The following is a 21,765-nucleotide window of genomic DNA, read 5'->3' on the forward strand; positions in this document are numbered from 1 at the left end:
TGTGAAGCCAGCGCTCTAACCACTGAGCTACCGGGCCGTGTGTGTGTGTGTGTGTGTGTGTGTGTGTGTGTGTGTGTGTGTGAGAGAGAGAAAAAATGTAATGCAAAAAATCAAATACGTATTACAATACTGTCTACCACACTTCAATTCTATTTGATTACTACTACTGTCCCAATTCCTGCTTTTATAGATACCAACAAAGAGAAAATGCAAGAGATTAAAAGTAAAGTAAGCTTTGAGAAAAGCTGTATCTCACAGAGCACAGAGATAGAAGGCTTTGCTATGAAGCCAAAGTATTATAAGTTGAATAACTCATAAATGGGTAGTTTTATCCTAGAGCCATGGAAATAATTTATCTAACATACGAGGGGTGTTGAATGAGTCTTCTGCCTAACTCAGAAGAAGCAAAAATAAACCAAAGGTTCATTTGACTTATGTTTTAAAAAATTTTCAATGTAATCACTTTTGGCCATGATGCACATCTGCAATCTCTCTCCAGCTGCAAAGCTCTGTCACTGAAGAACAGTGGATTAAATCCTTCACAAATCTCCATGACCTTCTCCTTGGTCTCCTCATCATCAACAAAAGAGATAATCCACAGCTACTTATTCATATGTGGGAAAAGGTGAAAGTTAGGATGCCAGGGTGGTGGAGAGGAAAAATTCTTCCATTGCTTAGATTTGTCTTTGATTTCCTGATCATAATGGGAACTTGTTTCATGCCAGGTTATGATTCACATCTTGAATCCCCCTAGATCTTTTCTCATGAGGATTGGCATATTGATTGAAGTCCCAATTCACTTCCTCTTCTCTCTAGATTTTTGCATTCTTGGGACCATTGAGCAGGGAACTTATGACAGTTTAGGTGATTGTGCAAGATAGTAATAATGGATCCATTACTGATCCTTAGTCAAGAACCAATGTAAGTATCAGTTATCCATGACCATGCTTTCCACCATGGCCAGTTTCCTTGGTGACTGCAGTTGATGGACCACTGCTTCGGAGGTGATCCTCACACGAGTCTCAGCCCTGCATGAAGAGAGTAGCCCAATGATTGACACTGGAATAGGATTGGGCACTATTCCTTGGTGCTGTCCTCAGCTCATCAGGATCCTGTTCCTCCTCCTTCTATGTTAAGCTGAAAACTCATTGAACATCTCTTATTGTTCTCCCACAGCAGCATCACATAAAGAACTTGTGTAGTTATACTAATATCTCCACAGAATTGTATGTGATCCACAGAAACATATAAGCAAGCCTTACATAACAGACTTTATAACACTTTTCTCAGAAACTGTTCACTGGTATATACAGTACATACATATGTATTCAGAAAAAAAATATATTAATGCTAGTTTATAAGTTAACCATATTGTCATGCCCATATTCAGAAAAATCTTAATCTATTATTCCTTCATACACATATGTACATACAACTAGTACCTCTATTAAGCTCATTACATATTTTCTTATTGCAGCATACACACGTCAGTTTGAAGTTGGGACACTATATGTGTATGAGTATGAGACGTCAGTGCTCTTGAATGAGCCACAGCCCCTGCCAGTTTCTACAGCCAAAGATGTTGGCTTTAAGGTGGAGTTAACAGCAGAAGTTACACCTGTGTGGCAACACCCGACCAACAACAATGAACAAATACTACAGCTTACAGTTAGTTTCTAAAAAATTTTAATTGGATTTATTTATTATTTTGTCATTTTTTCTCAACTTTTTCCCTTTTCTCTATTTAGACATTTTGTTACTACTGCATATTTTAATTCTCTGTGCAGGTGGTGACGCCAAAGTTGTCGGTGAAGGCTCGCCAAGGACCTTCCCCTGAGGGTTTTGTTCACAAATCGTCAAAGGTGGAGAGCTTTCCGCTACAACCACTCTTTGTGCACTGGAACAATGGAGAGATTGGAGATGTGTACCATATAGAAGGAGGAGAGTTGTCCATCATAAATGTGATGAAAGGAATTGCTAGTCTTTTCCAGGTAATTTAATAATGGTCATCTTTACATTACAATAACTTTCTTGTATTTTGTCAGTCAGAAGTATTTTATTGGTATCATTTTGTTAATATGTGGAAACTATATCGTATGGCTTTTCATTCAATGCAATTTTGAAAGATAACGTGTGAATCTTCATTTATATTTGGTAGCAGAATTTTCTCCCCATTTACCATTCCATATCTTGTACATCCCTCAGTCTGTTACATGACACTTATCTTTTGGAACTCGCTCAAAAGTTAGAAAGAGCAGTCACTTGCTTCTCCCCATTCATCTTATTATTAAAGAACTGTGGCAAGGTGCTGGATCACTTGAACCTCTATTTTATCACTTTTTATTCAGATTAAACAATTTGCAGCTGCATGACATTCTCTCCTTAGCTGCTCTACCCTTTCAGAATTCATTATTGTACTCTTCTTTGTTTCAAAGTAAAACTTTGTTTTACTTATATTTTCTGAAGTGTGGAATGCATGGAAGCATTTCTTTGTCATTGCTAAATAATGGGTACATAAAACTCCTAAAGTGAATTTTTGATAGTATCAAGCAAAGAACATCAAGCAAAGTGAAGTCGATGTGTCAGGAAGGTGTGAGGTGACCTACAAGCTGGTTGATTCTTCACACATAACAAAGCTGAAGCAGAACTGTCAGAATGTCGTGTCAGTGCCGTACTTCAATCAAACAAACAAAGTAAGAATTCACTTTTCATTTATTTAATTTAATTATTCTTTTATTGATTTATTTACTTATTTAGTTTTTTATTTTATTTGTTCTTTTCTTTTTATCATTATTATTGTTATTATTTTCTTTTTGTGTGTCTGTAAAATAAAAATCTATAATCAGATCCAGCATCAAAATTTACCTTTCTTAATTGTCAGTATTACACTAAACTGCTTTATTTGTAAAGATACCTAAAGTATTAATAGATATAGTTGTTGAGTACAAGAATTTTATGGCTTCAGATGGAACTTGTTTGTAATGAGTTGCACCTAAGATGGATAGGGTGGTAGATGAAGTAAACCTAAGCTCTTATAGATCTACTGAGGTAGTTTGTATTGGACACATTCATTTACCACAACATTTTGTGATACATGGCATTACTGAAAATGTTCAGGTGTGACAGTTATACTTTTGTTGGTATTATTTAATAATCAAACAACATTTTCAGTGGAATTGTGGATAGATTTAACTTGCCAGTTATAATGAAAAAAAAAAAAAAAAATACTGTGCTATACTTGTCCTGAATTTTCAAGAAATTGATTAATGTACATTAACTTGTCTCTCCTCATCCCTCCACCTGCTACTCCTGCCTCCCACATGCCCCTCCTCTTCCTTTTCCCGTGGTTATCTCTTCATAACAACTTGTGTTCTCTTCTACCATCTCTCTCTCTCTCTCTCTCTCTCTCTCTCTCTCTCTCTCTCTCTCTCTCTCTCTCTCTCTCTCTCTGCTGGCCTACACTTTCAGCAAAAAATGAATATTAGAAAAAGTAAACTTAGAAACAAACAAAAAAAAGCTTAAAACATTTAAGTTAAGACATTTAGTGTATGGCTATGACTTTTTGTTCTTTTTACATGTCATAAAAAGATCTTCATCAGATAATGCAATATTCTTATAAGGTGTGAGTGGTAATTAAACTTGTGACATACAATACTTCTAGGTTCTTGATGCAGAGGTCAGTGGTCAAGCAACAACTACATATGTGTTGAATGCAGACAAAATACTGCAAAAAGCTACATCAGTGGAGACTCATTTCCTGAGGGTGAGGGCAAGGAGGCAGTCTGGAGCAGAGGTCATAAGTAGACAAGTGCTACAACTCAAAGGTGAATATTGAAGATTTTTAATACAATGACTATTAACTTCAGTTAGAAATCATCAAGTAAAAGTGGTAAAGGTGTCCCAAGGTAAAATGTAAAGAATGGAAAAGATGCTTCAAGCTCCTGATAGGACTCCTAGGTCAGGGAGAAGGCCTCTTCCTCCACCATGTTGTGCAGGGGTCTGATACTCTGTAGTAAGTAGGAATAACAACATACCTACACAAATACCCTAGATTATTACTATAGAATGTTTTATTGATACAAAAACTAAGAACATAATATCCAAAATATTTTAAAAACAAAATCATATTTAAAATTTTGTGCCTAAACAGCTGCTCAAAGGAAATACTTATCAATAGGTGGCAGCACTGAGTTGTCAATCATGATTGTATCATTATGAAGCGATTACGTTTTTAGCTTTTTATCAATAAAACATTCAAAAGTAATAAACTACAGTATTTGTTTAGGTACTACGTTGTTGTTCCTACTTACTACAGAGTGTCAGTCCCCTGCACAACATGGCGGAGGAAGAGACCATCTCCGTGAGCCTGAAGTCTAATCTTGCCTCCCTGAGTCCCTTGCCTATGAAATATTATATACATTACCCTTGAACATATTCCTTTTGGGAGTATGTGCAGTCCCCATGAGTAGCAGGACTGTAGGGGGATGGACACTTACCATTCGAGTTTTAAAAGTGAATATTTGTCTGATATAGTGGTGAAAAAGGTGAGTACAGAAAAAAAGTAAAGACTAGCAGCTTGTTAATGTTGAAACACTTGAAGTTGATAGTGTTTTTAATCTGTTTGATTTGTTTTATTTTACTTAACTTACAACCCAGTACTTAGTGACTCAGGGTGACATTGGACCAGGCTAAGTAATAGTTAAGGGGGCTTGACTTATCTGCAAGGTAAACTGATAGTACAACATTTTGGGGTCAAATTATAGAGGTCGACTTATGTGCCAGATTGACTTATAAGCCGCAATGTACAGTACTGTTAGGTTAGTTGTAGTGTTACATTAATGTAGATTAAGTTTACATTAATGTAAATTGTTTGTTTAGGTTTAGTTCAAGAAAACCAAAATAGATAAAATTTTGCAGTTCCCCAAAATGTCTAAGGAGACAAATGACCATATTTGGCAAACGAAGGACCCCATTTGTATTATCTGGACATTTTCATTATCCGGACCATTGCCTGTACCATTTAGTCTGCATGCATTATCCGGACTTTCAATTGTCCGGACTGGTGCCTGCACCATTTAGTCAGGAAAAACGAGGGTTTAGTGTATATATATATATATATATATATATATATATATATATATATATATATATATATATATATATATACACACACACACACACACACACGCACACACTAAACACTCGTTTTTCTGGACTAAATGGTGCAGGCACCAGTCCGGATAATTAAAAGTCCAGATAATGCAAATGGGTCCTTTGTTTTTTACCAACTTTTTTTTTTGGGGGGGGCACCTTAGACTTTTTAGAAAATGCGAAATTTTGTTTATTTTGGTTTCCCTGACCAATCAAATAAAAATAAACTTAATCTTAGTTAACCTAACACTAAAACTAACCTTGCAGTACTCTATATTGTGGCTTATAAGTTTATCTGGCACATAAATCGACCTCTATAAAATGTTGTAGATAATGCCTTGCAGATAAAGTCGACTCTCCTAAACTATTACTTAGCCTGGCCCAATGTTGCCCTGAGTCACTTAGTACTGAATTGTCAATTCAGTTTTATCTACAGTAAAATAAATTAAACAATTCAAACAGATTGAAAACACCACCAACTTAAAGCATTTCAACAAAAACAAGCTGCCAGTTTTTACTCTTTTTCTGTACTCACCTGCTTCACCACTATATCAGACGAATATTTACTTTTAAAACTCTAATGATGTGTCCAACCACCTACAGTCCTGCTTCAAACATTGGAACAAAAGAAATGTAAGTAACTGCTGCTTATTGGGACTGCACATACTCCAAAAAGGAAAATGTTCAAAGCTGATGTGAATATTCCATAGGCAAGGGATTCAGGGAGACCAAATAAGACTCCTGCTTCAGGGAAACAGATTCTTCCTCTGCCATGTTGTGCAAGGGACTGATGTTTTGTAGTAAGTAGGAACAACAACGTACCTACAGAAATATCTTAGTGTATTACTATAGAATATTTTATTGATACAAAACCTTAAAAGATAATACCTGAAATAATAAAAAATATTTAAAAACCTAAAATGATAATTAAAATTTCACACCTAAACAGCTTTTCAAATAGAATGCCTGTCAGCACTGAATAGTCAACCACGATCATTTCGTTAGGAAACTTTTATGTTTTTAGCTTTTGTATCAATGAAATATTCTAAAGTAATAAACTACAATATTGTGTAGGTACATTATTCATTCTTTTTACTACAGAGTGTCAGTATGTGCAGTTCTCATGAGCAGAAGTTTCTGGTTTTTACCGTGTCTTACTTGAATAACATGTAAGCACAGCCCTCAGGCTAAGTTCAGTAGCAGTTTTCCAGTATGCTGATGTTACTGTAGCAAATATATTCGAATGTTACTGTTTTATATCTACCCCATAAATCGACCACTAGTTTTCACCATAAAAAAGACCTTAAAAAACTTGACTCAAAGGCCGCAATATACGGTAATAACCAAGTGTACAAAAAAAAAGAAATTCATAAACATGAAGTACAATGAATATACTGTACTACCACAACATGCAGCCTTGCCATGCGATGCTGGGTATGTCAGCATCGCCAGCTACATCCTGTACAGTAGCATTAAAAAGTTTGTTTTGATTGCGGAATCGCCACAGACACCCATCGTTCCCCGTGAGATTCTCTATATCAATTTCTGTGCCAGGTTTCTAGCTGCTGCACACACCACATTATAACGGTGACAGCATCTTTTCCACTCCTTGCATTTTTCCTTGGTGCACCTTTACCACTTTTACTTGATGGAGCATCCTCACAGTATTTGGCAGAATATTCTACCGGCTTATCTTTTGATTTACTAAAGTCCAACACAGTTTGCTTGGCCATACCATACTCCTCACAAACATTAATAACACCAGTTTCTTTCTCCAATTTTCTTATTAATTCCATCTTTAAAGTCCCAACTAGGACCACTCACTTATGCCTAACACCCATGGGAGACTTATAATTAAGAGTTCTAAGGTACTGAAAAAATGCACAAACTTGCTCACTGACACCGGACACAGTGTTCACTAGCATCAGCCAGATTTGTTTACAACCGTCTTCCACAGCGACGCCGCCATCTATTGGCCGTTTGTAAAAGTCTGCGAGGCGTGCATAGTTTGAATGAATTTTGTTGCCAATCTGGACTCAAATTATTAAATTGTTAATTGGACACTGTCTGGATTAACTGAAATCCTGATAAACGAGGGTTGAGTGTGTGTGTGTGTGTGTGTGTGTGTGTGTGTATATATATATATATATATATATATATATATATATATATATATATATATATATATATATATATACATACACACACACACACACACACACACACACACACACACACACACACACACACACACACACTTTGAGAAAGATTTGGTGCAAAAAAGCGAAGATAAACCCAAGCTTTTCTACAAATATATAAATGGTAAGATGAAGAATAAGGAAACATGAGAAAAAATAATTAAAGGAAGGAAAACATACCAAACAGCAGAGGAAATGAGTGAAATAATGAATGAGAGCTTCAAAACTGTGTTTACTGAAGAAGAGGATTGTATAGAACCAAATAGCACATTGCATTGCTGAGGATTGTAGGAAATCATATTGGACAAAAGAAGATATTGGAAGATTACTTGATAATTTGGTTGTCAGAAAAGCAATGGGGCCAGATGGTGTATCATGCTGGGTGCTAAAAGAAGGGAGAGTACCATGGGAATGGAAGAGAGGCAACTTAATCCCAATATTCAAAGGAGGAAAGTCAACTGAGCCTTTAATTACAGACTGATGTCACTTACAAGTGTTGTGGGAAGTTATGTGAAACAGTTATCAAAGAAAAAGGGGTTAAATATCTGGAAGAACAAGTTATATCGAACAAACAATTTGGGTTCAGGACAGGACGGTCATGTGTGTCAAATTTATTAAGTTTCTACTCGAGAGTAATAGAGGGACTGGAGAGCAGAAATGGATGGGTGGACACAGTATACCTGGACATAAAAAGGCTTTTGATAAAGTCCCTCATGGCAGACTACTGTGAAAGTTAGAGAGCATAGGAGGACTGTGAGGAACTTTGTTAGATTGGATAAGGGATTATTTGAAGGACAGTGGAGATGAGAACTGTGATCAGAGATACATACTCATCTTGGGGTAAAGTAACAAGTGGAGTGTCACAAGGGTCAGTGTTAGCCTCCATTATGTTCCAGGTATATGAAAACAACATTCAAAATGGGGTAAACAGTTATATTAATTTGTTTGCTGATGATGCAAAATTGCTCGGAGTAATTAAAACCTGAGAGGACTGTTTGCTGCTGCAGGAATATATGAACAAAATCTACGAGTGGAGTAAGAAGTAGAAATTTGAGTTCATTGCCAAGAAATGTCACATAATGGAACTAGGAAAGAGTAAGAGAAAACCGGTATGGAACTATCTGATGGGAGAGGAACAAATAATGAAGATTAAAGAGGAAAAAGATCTGGGAGTGATTAGACAGGAAAATCTGAATCCTGAAAAACACATAAGTAAGATATTTGGATTAGCATATAAAATGTTGACTAATATTAGAGTGGCATTTCAATACATGGACAAAGATATGATGAAAAAAATTATCATGAGCATGATATGTCCTAAGCTGGAATATGCAACAATGGTGTGGTCACTGAGCTCTAAAAAAGATATAAGAATATTAGTTCGGATACAGAAGATAGCTACAAAGATGGTGCCAGAACTAAAGGACCTATCATATGAGGAAAGGCTGAAGGAAATGGGACTACCAATCTTACAAGATAGAAGAGAACGAAGAAACCTGGTAACAATGTATGAAACGGTAAATGACATTGGGCCGGGATTTATAGAAATGTACCTAGCATTTCTTAAAAGTTTTACTTAGCTGGGACATTTTGCTTGAGACCTACTGAGACAGGCTCAGCAAGTCCTGAATCATGGACTTACGCCTTGCTGAGTCTGCCCTAGCTAGGACAGGTTCCATGTATGAGAAGGCGTGATGGCAATACATCAAAGAGCAAAAAAGTCATATTTCTACAAGAAAATGCCATAAAAAACTTATAAAAAATGTAAAGAAAAGCATACTTATAAATATTACTGTTTTTCAATCAGTTGTGATTAATGGAAACAAACTTTTGAGATAAGTAATTATTTTCTGTGACTGAAGAATTCATTGACAAAGCCTAACGCAACCTTCACTAACCATAACAAACTACTATGTGGTCTGCTTAAATTGACTCTGAGTAGTCCGTTGTCGCAGCGCTTCAAGCTAGAAAAACAATCTTCTGGTACCCCTTGGAGGAATGAAAACTGGACAAGGGATGCTGTGCTAATGCTGACAAGGTTCGCTGCAGAGAACAAGGCTGTGTTGAAAGACAGCTTGTGGTATCCTATCGTTCTCAAATAAACGTTTCAGGCCACTCGTATTCAGTATCCGGGCATCATGCACAGAGCCAGGAAAGTTGGCAACAAGGTCAATGACCCTGTAATCAGCATCAAAAACTAGCTGAACATTCACACTATGGTAGTTTTTCCAGTTAACATATTCGTGCTCATACTCCTGAGGGACTATAATTCTTGTGTGAGTCCCATCTATGGCTCCAACAACTCCTGGGAAATTTGCAATTGCTTGAAAATGCCTCTTATTATTTTCAAGTTCTTCAGGGTCGGTAGAAAACCGTATAAACTTGGTTGCAATGTTGGGAGCAGACAAGGCATCTACAGTTTGGCCTATTACTTTGCTAACTGTAGGTTGTGAGAGGCCAAAATCATCACCATTGCATAACAGCATTTTTGTAGTTGTTAGATATCGGAGAGTTACCAATGCCTTCATCTCTAGGTTGACGGGATGGTTGCACTTAGTGCGGCTTTGTAGCTGTTCTCTCACCAAATCGGTCACCAAAACAATCCTTCATGGCCCAATCGGTAACTCTTGACGAGTTCATTGTCATCATAGATGTCTAGGATGTTCTTTCGCTCACGGAAAATCCTTGGGCGCTGTCTCCGTGCTTGTCGATGTTCAGCCGTGGTTGTGTTGTTGTCACTCCTTTGGGTGTCTCAACGGTGCTTAGCCCACTTGAGCCGCCGCGGTTGTAGCCTAACTTTTAATGCAGGACTATGTCGCACTAAAGGATTTGGGACACTTGCTAAGACATGCTTAATCATGCCTTAGCATTTTTATGACTTAAGACCTGTCAAGCACGTCTACAAATACTGAATGGTGCTGATGAGAAGAAGCTGGAAGGACGTGAGGACATGTAAAGAAGCTTAGGATGTGGCAGTGTGTGAAGGATATTGAATAATATAGTTTTCCACATAGAACGGTGGAAAAGTGGAATGCATTGAATAATGAAGTTGTTACAGCACATAATGTGCATAACCATAAAGAAAAATTGGATAAATAGAGACATGGAGACATGACATTATGAGTCCTGCTCGAACCCTGTACAAAACAATTAGGTAAATACACACACACACAGTCAGCTCTCAGTTAACGCAGGGGCTACGTTCCTGGAGACATTGTGTTATTCAAACAATTTTCCTTTAGGAAACGATGGTAATAGTGGGGTTACATTCCTGGCCACTGGGAAAGTCTGCCTATTTTAGGAATTTTGTTACTCAAACCTTAAAAAAAAAAAAAAGATATTTACACATCACTAGGTTATGGAAACAATAAAAATATTTTTTTCATTTGCACATATTTCTTATCCAGGAAATAAGAAAATTATTAATTCAACATGTTTTGTTGTTTGATTTTACATGTCATGAATATTATCCCATATTCATGCATTTATTATTAATGTGTTTAATGAAATAAATAAAATGAGTGTAATTTGGTGATGATTGGTAGCACTGTTTGTTTACCATCACCTCAGCTGATTGAGCCATGCTGTTCAGACCATCCTACCTCATCACACCACCACAGCCAACATGGAAAATTTTATGAGAACCAGCCCTACTACTGCTGCAGTGTGTGATTTATCAATAGACTTGGTGAGCCAGGAAAAACTGCTTCTAAATAAAATCACAGATGGCCGTATAGTGGCCTTACCATGGGAGAGAATTGCCACTTCCTTCAACTGTGCAGGCTATGGGAAGAGGACAGTCCACCAGCTATCTACATAAATGGGTACTTATCAAACGATAAAGACATAAAACTGATCGTAAGCTAAGTAGAATTCTAATAGAAAATTTAAGAGCTGGAGATGCAGTGATTGAAGCTGGCAGTAGCGATGTTGTACCTTCTTGATTTTGGTTTCAATTACAGTGTTTTAAAGTAGGCTATGTGAATGATAACGTATATATTTCTATGTATCTAGAATAAATTAGTTCACAAAAAATTAATAATATGTAATAGGTATTTAGGCAAAATTTAAGCGAAGGTAATGATGAAGACATGAGTCTTGGTTCACTTTTGCAGCGAAGGTAAATCCTGCCTGGTCGGTGGTAAGGCAATGTTCACTCTTAAGAATACAGGTAACTCGATTTATGTGATAGATGTGTTCCAAGAGGTATCGCGTATATCAAAATTCACGTAAAACAAACTTGCAATTCTCATAAGAAACAATAGTTAATAGGGGGGATGTGGGATGTGGTCCAAAAAAAAAAATGTACAAAATACTCTATTTATTTGGCTAAATTAACATGTTTTTATTATTTACCATTCTAAATACTAGAAGTGTATTTAAAGAAAAGAGAAAAGCAAAAAATAATAAGAGAAAACAACAAAACAAAGAATACGTAAACCCAACACTCACACCACAGTCAGTCACCATCTTCCTCTGAGCTTTTCCACTTTATCAAAAATCCATGTATCAAAAATAACCCCACAGTATAAAAGTAAACACTAGTAAAAAATAAACACAGGACGCCAATGTCTTCACCCCTTACAAGCACTCGCCATTGCTGTCAAACTCCGAGTCAAGGACGTCATCATCCACCTGCGCTTCCTCTGCTTCCACCGCTTCCACGGCATCGTCCACATCCTCTTCTGGTACTACATCTTTCACTGGTTTTCTTGAAAAACTGGAGCATGGTGGTCTGGCACTTTTTCTTGGAAAATTCTTTTTGCATCACTGTGTAGCAGAAGAGTGCGTCCATGGCTTTTCTTGTTGCTGTGCTGCTCCGCTCCACATTGGGGTCCATTTCCTCTAGCATGGCAAGACCTTCTCTTATTTTTCCAAGTGCTTCATTGAGCCTCTTGGCTGTAATGGCCAGTCCTTCATTCTTGTCTGCTGCTGCCACTGCTGCTACTACTGCTGCCTCCTCTTGTTCTCTCTTGTTCTCTGCTTCTATATCCAGCAGGTCCTCATTGATTAACTCTTGCCTGTGTGACAGGAGCAACTGTTCAATGTCCTCTTCTTCCACCTCTGCTAGGCCGAGATCTTTGGCAAAAGTGATGGTGTCTTTGTTGGCTTTGGAAACGACGTCGTCCACAGCGAAGCCTTCAAAGGAATGCACAAACTGTGGATACAGTTTTTTCCACACACCGTTTAAACATTTTCTTGGCACTTGCTCCCAGGACTGTTGGATGTAGATTAAGGCATCCTTGATGATGAGCAGCGGAGCTCCCGCCTATTGGCCAGCTGCAGAACTCTCTGGCGCACAGTTTGAAATTGCATCTGGCGCTCAGTTTGAAAATGTGGTTGGGCCAAATCACGTATAAGCAAACCGATCGTGCAAATTTAATTAATTATGATATTTTATCGGTCACGTATTAACAAAAACGCATAAATTAAACATGCATAAATCAAGAGTTACCTGTACCAATTTCTTCCAGACGGTATCCTTCAACTGATGGAAGTGGAAGTTATTGTTTAAGAATCCAGCCGAAAGCATCTCAGTGTGGTTCCACCAGAAGCAGCATGGGTGCTCGTGACATTACCAAGTCAAGTTAATCTGCATTAAATTGAAGAAATCATGCTATTTAGTTGGATATCATTAAATATCAAGTCATGTTAAATCAAAATCGTCTTACTCAGACTCGCATTAATTGAGAGTTGACTATATATATACAGGCAAGCCCCGTTTAACGAAGTTTCACACAACGAAATTTTGCTACAACCATCTTGACTCCATCTACTGTCTCAACTATTTTCAAGTCACCAGACTCTATTAAGAAGGTTGGTGAGACCGTATCTTCCTTGCAAGCTAAAAGAACCACCCGAACTCGTGACTACAATGGATAAAATGGAAATCCTTGTGGAAATGTGGTAAACAAGTTTTGTATGTGATACAATGATGCGCCCTTTTTTTTTTACATTCCACAGGTTGCCGGTTAGTGTCTTTCCTGTTTCACTCTCCCTCCCTTCATAAATTTAAGATCAACATTATAAAGTTACTTACATACATACATTAGTGTACATTTTAATGACTTAAACTAAACTGCCTAAATGTTTAACTTCATAACTTTTACTTTTATTAAACCTTTCACTGTACTATGATGTACTCACGCTTTGTTTACTCTCAATGGAAGTTCAAGTCAGGGGTTAAACTTGTTGTAATCAGTTCGCTTGACGAAGTTTCTCTTAATGAAGTGGGGGTTGCCTGTGTATATATATATATATATATATATATATATATATATATATATATATATATATATATATATAGATAGATAGATAGATAGATAGATAGATAGATAGATATAGATATAGATAGATAGATAGATAAATTTTTTCCACATTTCAATAGTGTATTAAGATTTAATGTTGAAAAGATTTAATAGAGTATGAATTACACTTTGTTTTTCTTTCAGAAAACAGAAAAGTTGCAACTAAGAAATATACTGGAAAAGTAGCAGCAGAGGCTGTCAAGTCTATTGGTAACCAGCTTAGAAAGACCTTAGTAACTGAACAGCTAGCAACTGCTCCTGATGCCAAAGAGTGCATTACTTGCAAGTCAGTAAGTATGGAGTATTGCATTTATAGATAAACTAGCAATCAAAGCATATGGGGCACATTTAGATGTAATTACCTTTCTCTGGCCTCTTCCTGCCTCCTCCTTTCCTCTTATCACTGCTTTATTCATTGTTTTACTGAAATACTAATGAAATATTGTGTAGTATGGTGTGGGTCAGATTTTTCATACATCAGTTCAGAGAGGAAGTTTGATGGACATTGAGAAAGTACACAAGATAATTATGTGAACTGCATTGCAGGATGTGTTGAAGGTGTATGTTGTAAGGAGTAGTTTGTATGAATGAGAAGCTTTTAATATGGATGCAAATGCATCTAAACTGAGAAATGAGTGAAACTCTAAATTACAATTGGATGGAAGGCAAAAGATTTTAATGTTTTCATGGTGTTTGATCATGTCACACACATTGCCATAGCTGCTATAGGCACTGACATTTCTGCACAATTCTTTTAATTCATCTTGGTGTTAGTTACACATCATAGATTCTTAGCGCATGCTGTAGAACATTTGATCAACATAATATAGATTTCTCTTATTGTCAATACAGTCAACTCTCAATTAATGTGAGGGTTACATTCCTGGAGACATTGTGTTATTTAAAATCGCATTATTCAAACATAGGTAATTTTTCCAAAGAAAATTATGGTAATAGTGGGGAGCTACATTTCTGGCCATTGGGAAAGTCTGCCTATTTAGGGGATTTTGTTACTCAAACCTAAAATAAAAAAACTATTAATACATTACTAGGTCACGGAAGTAGTAAAAAACACACATTCTCATTTTATTAGCTCTGATGGTATGCAGCATGCTCTCCCTCTGTCCTGTCACATGGACAATCACTGAGGTCTTCTCCCCTGAGCATAGTGATTTAACACTTCCAACTTCTTTTCAGTGGTCACAGTCTTTCTTGATTCTTTGTAATCACTTTCCTGTGAGGAGGTTGAATGACACTCGGATGCCGTAACATAGGACACTAGGTGAAAGCGCAGAGAAACTATTCATTCACAGTGCTTCACTCACAGTGCAGGTTAGCTCCAGACTGAGGAGTGAAGTCTCATATATACATTTATGTTCACAAAAATTTCTATTAGCTTTTTACAAGCCTTACCACCAAGAAAGGATTGTTTTCTGATGCACAAAATGAAATCTTGCAAGGAACACAGAAAACAATGCAAGAGATGAGGGGGCATTTGTGTGCTGCTGATTGGCAGCAGCCACTTCTTCTTCTTGTGGCCCTCTTTACCTTGTTTGTTCCTTTCACTACAATATTTGTGTTTCTGCCCCTTTATTGCCTGCTATAGTGAATATCATACCTTAGTATTCATATACGATCATGCATGATGATCATGGCATGAAACGGTAACACCTCAGGAGGTCGTTTTACTGGCAACCTACTAGCAACTTCATTACCATGGCAACATTGTCTCCCTGTGTTCATGGATACCATTTCACTGCCAGAAGTGACTCTGTTTGTTGTTAAGTTTCTTGGATCCAGAGCACTGCGGTTCCCACCAGAAGCAGCTTGGGTGCATGTGACGTCATCAAGTCAAATTAACCTACATTAAATTGAATAAGTCACGTCATTTAATTGTATCTCCTTAAATATCAAGTCACGTTAAATCAAAATTGCGTTCTTCAAGCTTGTGCTAATCGAAAATTGACTGTGTATACACATCATCCTGAGCAATTTTGATGCAAAAATCTTACTTTTTTTCCAATCCTTAACTTATTTACTAATTGACTATTTAGGTTTGTATGCTTGATATTGATTATGTTTAAAGTGGACATATTTTCTTTATGACTTTTTATATGTAAGATTTTAGCACTTAACTACTGCAGAGTATTTATGAAGTCATTGAAAATGGCTGGTAAAATGTATTTGAATTGATTTATCAAAAAACAACATTTAGCATATTATTTTATGGTTCCCTCTTTTACTGTACAATATCTTGTGCTATTGGGGTTTCTTTATGCAGTAGGATGATTGTATCATTCATTGTTTTGAAAGTGATGTCACTTTAATTAGTTAGGAAATAAACATGAATTTTTTCATCCTCAGCTTAAAGATCTTGTCATCAACTTCCACAACACTTTAAGTCCAAAGAATCAAGGGACTCAGGGAGCAGCCATAGCCTTCACTCGCCTACTCAGGAAGATGAGAGAGAGTGACCTAGAAACTATCAAAGCAGTGTTGAAGGATAAGAAAAATGCTAAAATTCTGTAAGTTGCACACTTTCTTCTTATTATTAGAGGAATAAAACTCCTTAAACTTTGTAGCATTTTGCAACCTCTGTCACTCTTTGATTTATTCTTTCTTTACTAGGCATGCCAAATACTTTAAACATATTATGTACATACTAACTGTAAAAAAGCAGGAAATGTGTGGCATGTAATTGTAAATAGTATGTGTTCATATCTGTATACTGATATAATTGACATGAGAGTAGCTTTTCCATTTTTGCAATGTAATAATGTAATTCCAACATGTGTGGTGGCACCCTAGGGAAGTAGAATAAAAAGTATTTTACACATAAGAGTAGCTACGCTTTCCTACTAAAAATGATTTCCCTTCACTTTTTCCTTTCTATTTTTGTTTTTTTTCTATCTATTACTTTTTTTAAGTTGTGTATTACATTTGTATTAATTTCAGATTTGTTAATACACTTTCTGTACAAATTTATCCAGACTCTTTATAAAGTCTATCCTATCATCAAATTAATCTGTTTTATCATTATTGATTTCTCATTTCATCCTTTCATTTGTCAAATTTATAGTTTGCCAGATGTGTCAGTGTTCACTTCACTTCACTTCACTTCACTTCTTGTGACAATTAGTAGCAGCAGTATGTTTGAAAAAATCTATATTGCATAAAATATTTACTATATTAATGAAAATCATGTTACTTTTACAAACACTGACAGTCTTTATAGTTTTCATTTACTTATAATCTCAAGTACATCTTATTAATTCAAGATATGTTCAACATAGATAGTGTTGAACATGCCTTCCTTTGGAGAGAACATTACATGGTGATCATTGATGTTAATTTAATGGCATTGAGATAGCAGCTACCCAGCAAAATTTGTGTTTTATTCCATAACTCTTCCAGGCCCCAACTACTGGATATTGCAGCAGCAGCCCAAACATTGCCAGCCCACAAAGCTGCCATGTCTACACTAAAGTTTAATGGCTCATTGGAACTCCCTGAACGGTACCTCATCAGCCTCTCGCTGGCAACCCATCCATCAGGTCCTATTGTCAAAGGTCAGCTCCTACATCTTTAAAAATATTTACTCATAAGTTAGGTTAGGTTTTATTTCAATTGATTTCAAAAGGACTGTTTTAACTACAGAAGTACAAGACATGAATGTAGTGCTTTTCCATGAAAGATCATATAAGGAAATACAGCTAACACTGCTGTTTTCAGAGGGGGTTCACACTATTAGTACATACTTTTCAGTAACTCATTGTATTATGGTATTCCTGTTGTACTCTGATTTATGATTTTTTTTCTATTACTACTTTGCTTATAAAGATATTAACAGTTGTTGTGACATGGCACACTCTTCCTGTGTAACACTATACTGAATAACTTTCATCATTTCATAAGTGACACACACATACAGTGGATGTCAGAATGAGCATTTGAGATGATGTTGCTGTCATGTGTGTAGAAGTACTAGATTTGTGTTTATATTTGTAGCGTATTTATGTAAGTGTAGTATATAGGGTTCTTGCATTTCTGTCTCTATATCCATTTTCATTTAGTTTTTTCTATAGGTGATGTACAACTATAACCTCTGGCTCTTATCATCCAGTCTATTCCTAGTACTTAGATTTTTACAGGGGAAGGAGTATTTTTTTTTTCATTAAAACATTTTCTCTCTCTCTCTCTCTCTCTCTCTCTCTCTCTCTCTCTCTCTCTCTCTCTCTCTCTCTCTCTCTCTCTCTCTCTCTCTCTCTCTCTCTCTCAAAATATACTAATGCTTTACCTCATCTATGTCATTATATATATTTTTTTATTAACTTAAAGTTGAATGATTAACTAATGGAATATAATTAGACCTTCTCATCCTCTTGTTTTATTATTATTATTTAATTTAACATCCATATTTTCACTTATGAGAATGGACAGGTTGTGAGTGTCTCCCAACTTTTACAGTCATTGATAATCTCTTCCTTCTTTTAACCACTACCAACTCTGATGCTCTTCTTGAAATATGGCCTTTCTCCCACTTTCTAATTTTTTCATACCATTACAATCTGTAGCTTCTCAGCACATTTATCACATTCTTCATTTCTATCTTTATCACTCATTACAAGACACCTTGTCCTTCCACCTCACATACTTCATGTATTCCTTCAAATTTTAGTATTTTTGTTTCCTTTAGTCTTTTCTCATTTGCTTGATCTTTTAATTCAGGCACTGCCACAACTGCCATTGCTTTTAAATTTTCCAGTTTCTGATAGAGTTTTGTTTTCCCTTCAGAGAAACTTTAGCTTATTTAGCTTGTCAAAAGATTTCTTAAGGTTCAGTGCTCTCTATCCATCAACCTCTTTATTGTATTTCATCATTCATGGTATCAATAACTTATTAAATTAAATGCACATGAACTTGCTTTCCTAAACTCCAGTGGTTCATCTGTTACTTTTCCTTCTTTATATTGATATTCTACTTATTGTTACTTGGTTACTTTTCATAGTTTTCTTACATACTAATGAATGATACAAGATTCAGATACAGGTCTATAAATGAGTTGTTCATCTTCAATTCCATTTTTGTAAATAGGCACAATATATGTGTGGACACTTTGGATTGTGAGATACAAATAGATTCCTTCTCTCTTTTCATACATGCTGTAACAATAACAATGATCTTTTTGCAGATATGGTTAACCTTTTTAAGAAAGGTGTGCAAAATGAGCACCTCTCTGAAACACTGGTGTTGACAATGTCTTCCCTTGCTCACACAATGAGCAACATGCAAAGCAATGCCAGTACCACCAGAGTAAGTTAAAAAAGAAACAAACAAGAATAGTATCGACTGTTAATGATTTTTGCATGGTCCTACCATATAATTGTGCAACAAAATCTTGTCAGTCCTATCCAAAACATTCGATTCTTGCCTTTTAAAAGCACTTGGCCTTAACAGCTTTCACACATGTACTTCTTTACCATATCCTTCAATTTTTCAAATAGCCTTCCTCTCATTAGCACCTTCAGCTTCACTCACCTACACTTTCTTTACAAACTCTTCATTGTTCATCTGTTCATTATGGCCATACCATCTCAGTGTGTTCTATTTTATCCATTCCATCAATTCACAATTTACACACTTACATCACTTCTTGTACATTTCTTATTCATGTTTTCATTACTCTCACCATCCACTTTGTCATTCCACATGCCCCTTTCCAGAATTTAACTGATGTATATATATTTTTTTTTTATTTTCTCTTTTTAAACTTTTGTGCCTTTGGAAAGCTTCTCTCACATTGTAAAATCTTATTAATACATATCTTATTAAATTTTGATCAAAAGCATTACAACTTTAAAAAACAGAATTTTAAAGGCATTCTTTGTACAAAAATATTAGACAAGATTAGACAAATTTGTGAATGGGTATGATAGGTGGATGTAGGTTATGTTTTATGGAGGGACTGCCATATGTAGGGTTTATGATTCTTGCTGCTTCTTATTACCTTATGCCAGTGGTTTCCAACCTGTGGGGCACACCCCTCTAAGGGGGCATGAAGGGCTGCCAGGGGGCGCAAGCACTTCATAAAGTAGAAAAATTACTTAGTAGATGATTATATATCAACATTATTGATTTTGATGGAATACATAATTGGTTAAGTACTGAGAAAACATTTCAGATATGAATTATGAAATGTTATTGTCTAAATACAATTATAAATGATTTCAAATGCTACTGAGTAACTAAGGAATTAAACAACTATAAAAGATAAAGAGAGAAACGTGCTGTAAATATAAATATTGTAATGATAACCAGAAACAATACATCGTTTGTATGGTTTCCGTTCGGTTTACGTCTCAGACACGTCAGTACTCCAGCTTTGGGAGTCAGCCGTGTGGCCAGGCCGCCACAGTAGTATGAGGTTGCGGTAGTAAGACGGTAGCTCTGTGACCGTTCTGGGCGTAACAAGTGCCTTGTAAATAAGGGGGGCGCAGGGAACTTGTCATTTAGTGAAAGGGGGCGAGAATTCAAAAAGGTTGGAAACCACTGCCTTATGCTGTGTTCTTGACAATTTTGGAAGTTCTTGATAACATTTTGACAGACAAATAATCAATTTAAAGAATAATGACAAATGATGCCCCAAAACAAGCAAATATTATGTTAGCTTAAAATCTGTAATGTATAGTTTGCAGTCTTCATATTCTGAAATTATTTACTAGTGTACTATAGATAGTTTCAGCTGTGAAGAAACTGCTAGTCGAGAGACTGAAGAACTGTGAAACTGAGGACTGTCAGTTGATGTACATCAGGAGCCTCAAGAACCTTCAAACCAAGGACTCTGTAGATATACTCTTAGGCTTTGCTGAAGGAGAAGCTCGGAAACCAGCAATTGCTGCTGCCCGGGCTCTGCAGATAATGCCTAGTGATTACCTAAACAGTGAGGTAATTTATGATCCATCCATGTCCCTTATGCTTTACTGTTTTAATTTAGATTTTTTATTTTGTCCTTTAAATTTCATTAATTCTTTTGTGTGTCTCATATCAATTTTTTTATTCTTTTATTCCTGAAATACAAAGACAGTTGTACCTTGACAGATTTACTTGTAGAACTCAGACAATTCAATTTTTTTAGGCATTAAAAAGATTAGAGAGGATCTTTCTGGAACTTGGTCGCCAACATGACTCCAGTGTGAGGGCTATGGCAGCAGACATACTTCTTCAGAATAAGCCAACTGAAGAGTTTGTGAAGTCTTTGTTGGAGATTATGTCTTCACAAAGTGCTAGAGAACTTAATACTGTGCTGCTGGGAAGATTATGGGACTTGGCTTCTAGTGATGATAATTTGCAGAAGGTAAGTGTGGAGTTTCCTGCAAATTGATGTATACCTTTGTGCAGGATTTTGCATCATTGAAGCTTGATAACTTCTTTTGTGTAGATGAGTTAGAAATTTGATAATGTTTGTTGTTCTCAAAGTAAAATTTAATTACTATTATCTTTCCATTAGATATATATATATATATATATATATATATATATATATATATATATATATATATATATATATATATATATATATATTCTGATTTCTGACAATTGAAGCTCCATTGTATTACTAGATATTTCAAATTAATAATCTGCACATATTTTTTTTCTCAGATCCTTCATAAAATTTTGAAGGATGCCAAGTATGCCAACTATAATGTACTTGGTCAAGGTGGTCTTTCCTCAGCATTTTCACGTCCACTCTCTCAAGACAAAAGTGCCAATTCATCATTCAGTAACATGTTAGAGATCCAGAGTGGTCTGCTGAAGAGGTCCACTGTCGATGTGTTTGTGGATGTGGATGACACAAGGATGAGATTGTTGTCAGTAAGTGTATTATGCTTTGTATTTATACCTGGAGAATGTAGTTTTATTTATTTATTTTTATTTTTTTATTAATCTAATTTATTTATTTATTTTATTTTATTTATTTATTTATTTATTATTATTATTTTTTTTGCTAATTTCATTTACAAAATGTTTTCTTATATATTATATCATAATCAGTTAGTATTCCATAATCATTAGGATAGTACAAGAATAACTGAAAAACAAACAGATAG

General features: G+C 35.8%; 1 protein-coding gene across 10 annotated transcripts in view; it reads left to right on the forward strand.

Moving 5' to 3' along the window:
* The window catches only part of LOC123520541 (microsomal triglyceride transfer protein large subunit-like), an 82,693-nt gene that overhangs the window by 30,408 nt on the left and 30,520 nt on the right, over positions 1-21,765 (forward strand). For 8 of the 10 annotated variants that reach the window (XM_045282894.1, XM_045282898.1, XM_045282892.1 and 5 more), the window contains 11 exons: positions 1,478-1,668; positions 1,788-1,991; positions 2,544-2,693; positions 3,662-3,824; positions 13,802-13,947; positions 16,022-16,182; positions 17,072-17,226; positions 18,849-18,970; positions 20,390-20,602; positions 20,793-21,011; positions 21,317-21,529. In XM_045282894.1, coding sequence (XP_045138829.1) covers positions 1,478-1,668; positions 1,788-1,991; positions 2,544-2,693; positions 3,662-3,824; positions 13,802-13,947; positions 16,022-16,182; positions 17,072-17,226; positions 18,849-18,970; positions 20,390-20,602; positions 20,793-21,011; positions 21,317-21,529 — 1,937 coding nt within the window. Of the gene's footprint in view, positions 1-964; positions 1,132-1,477; positions 1,669-1,787; positions 1,992-2,543; positions 2,694-3,661; positions 3,825-13,801; positions 13,948-16,021; positions 16,183-17,071; positions 17,227-18,848; positions 18,971-20,389; positions 20,603-20,792; positions 21,012-21,316; positions 21,530-21,765 lie in introns of all 10 variants that reach the window. The other 2 variants (XM_045282890.1, XM_045282891.1) reach the window with 1 other exon arrangement.

The sequence above is a fragment of the Portunus trituberculatus genome, chromosome 47 (genome assembly GCF_017591435.1).
Source record: "Portunus trituberculatus isolate SZX2019 chromosome 47, ASM1759143v1, whole genome shotgun sequence".
Lineage (NCBI taxonomy): Eukaryota > Metazoa > Arthropoda > Malacostraca > Decapoda > Portunidae > Portunus > Portunus trituberculatus.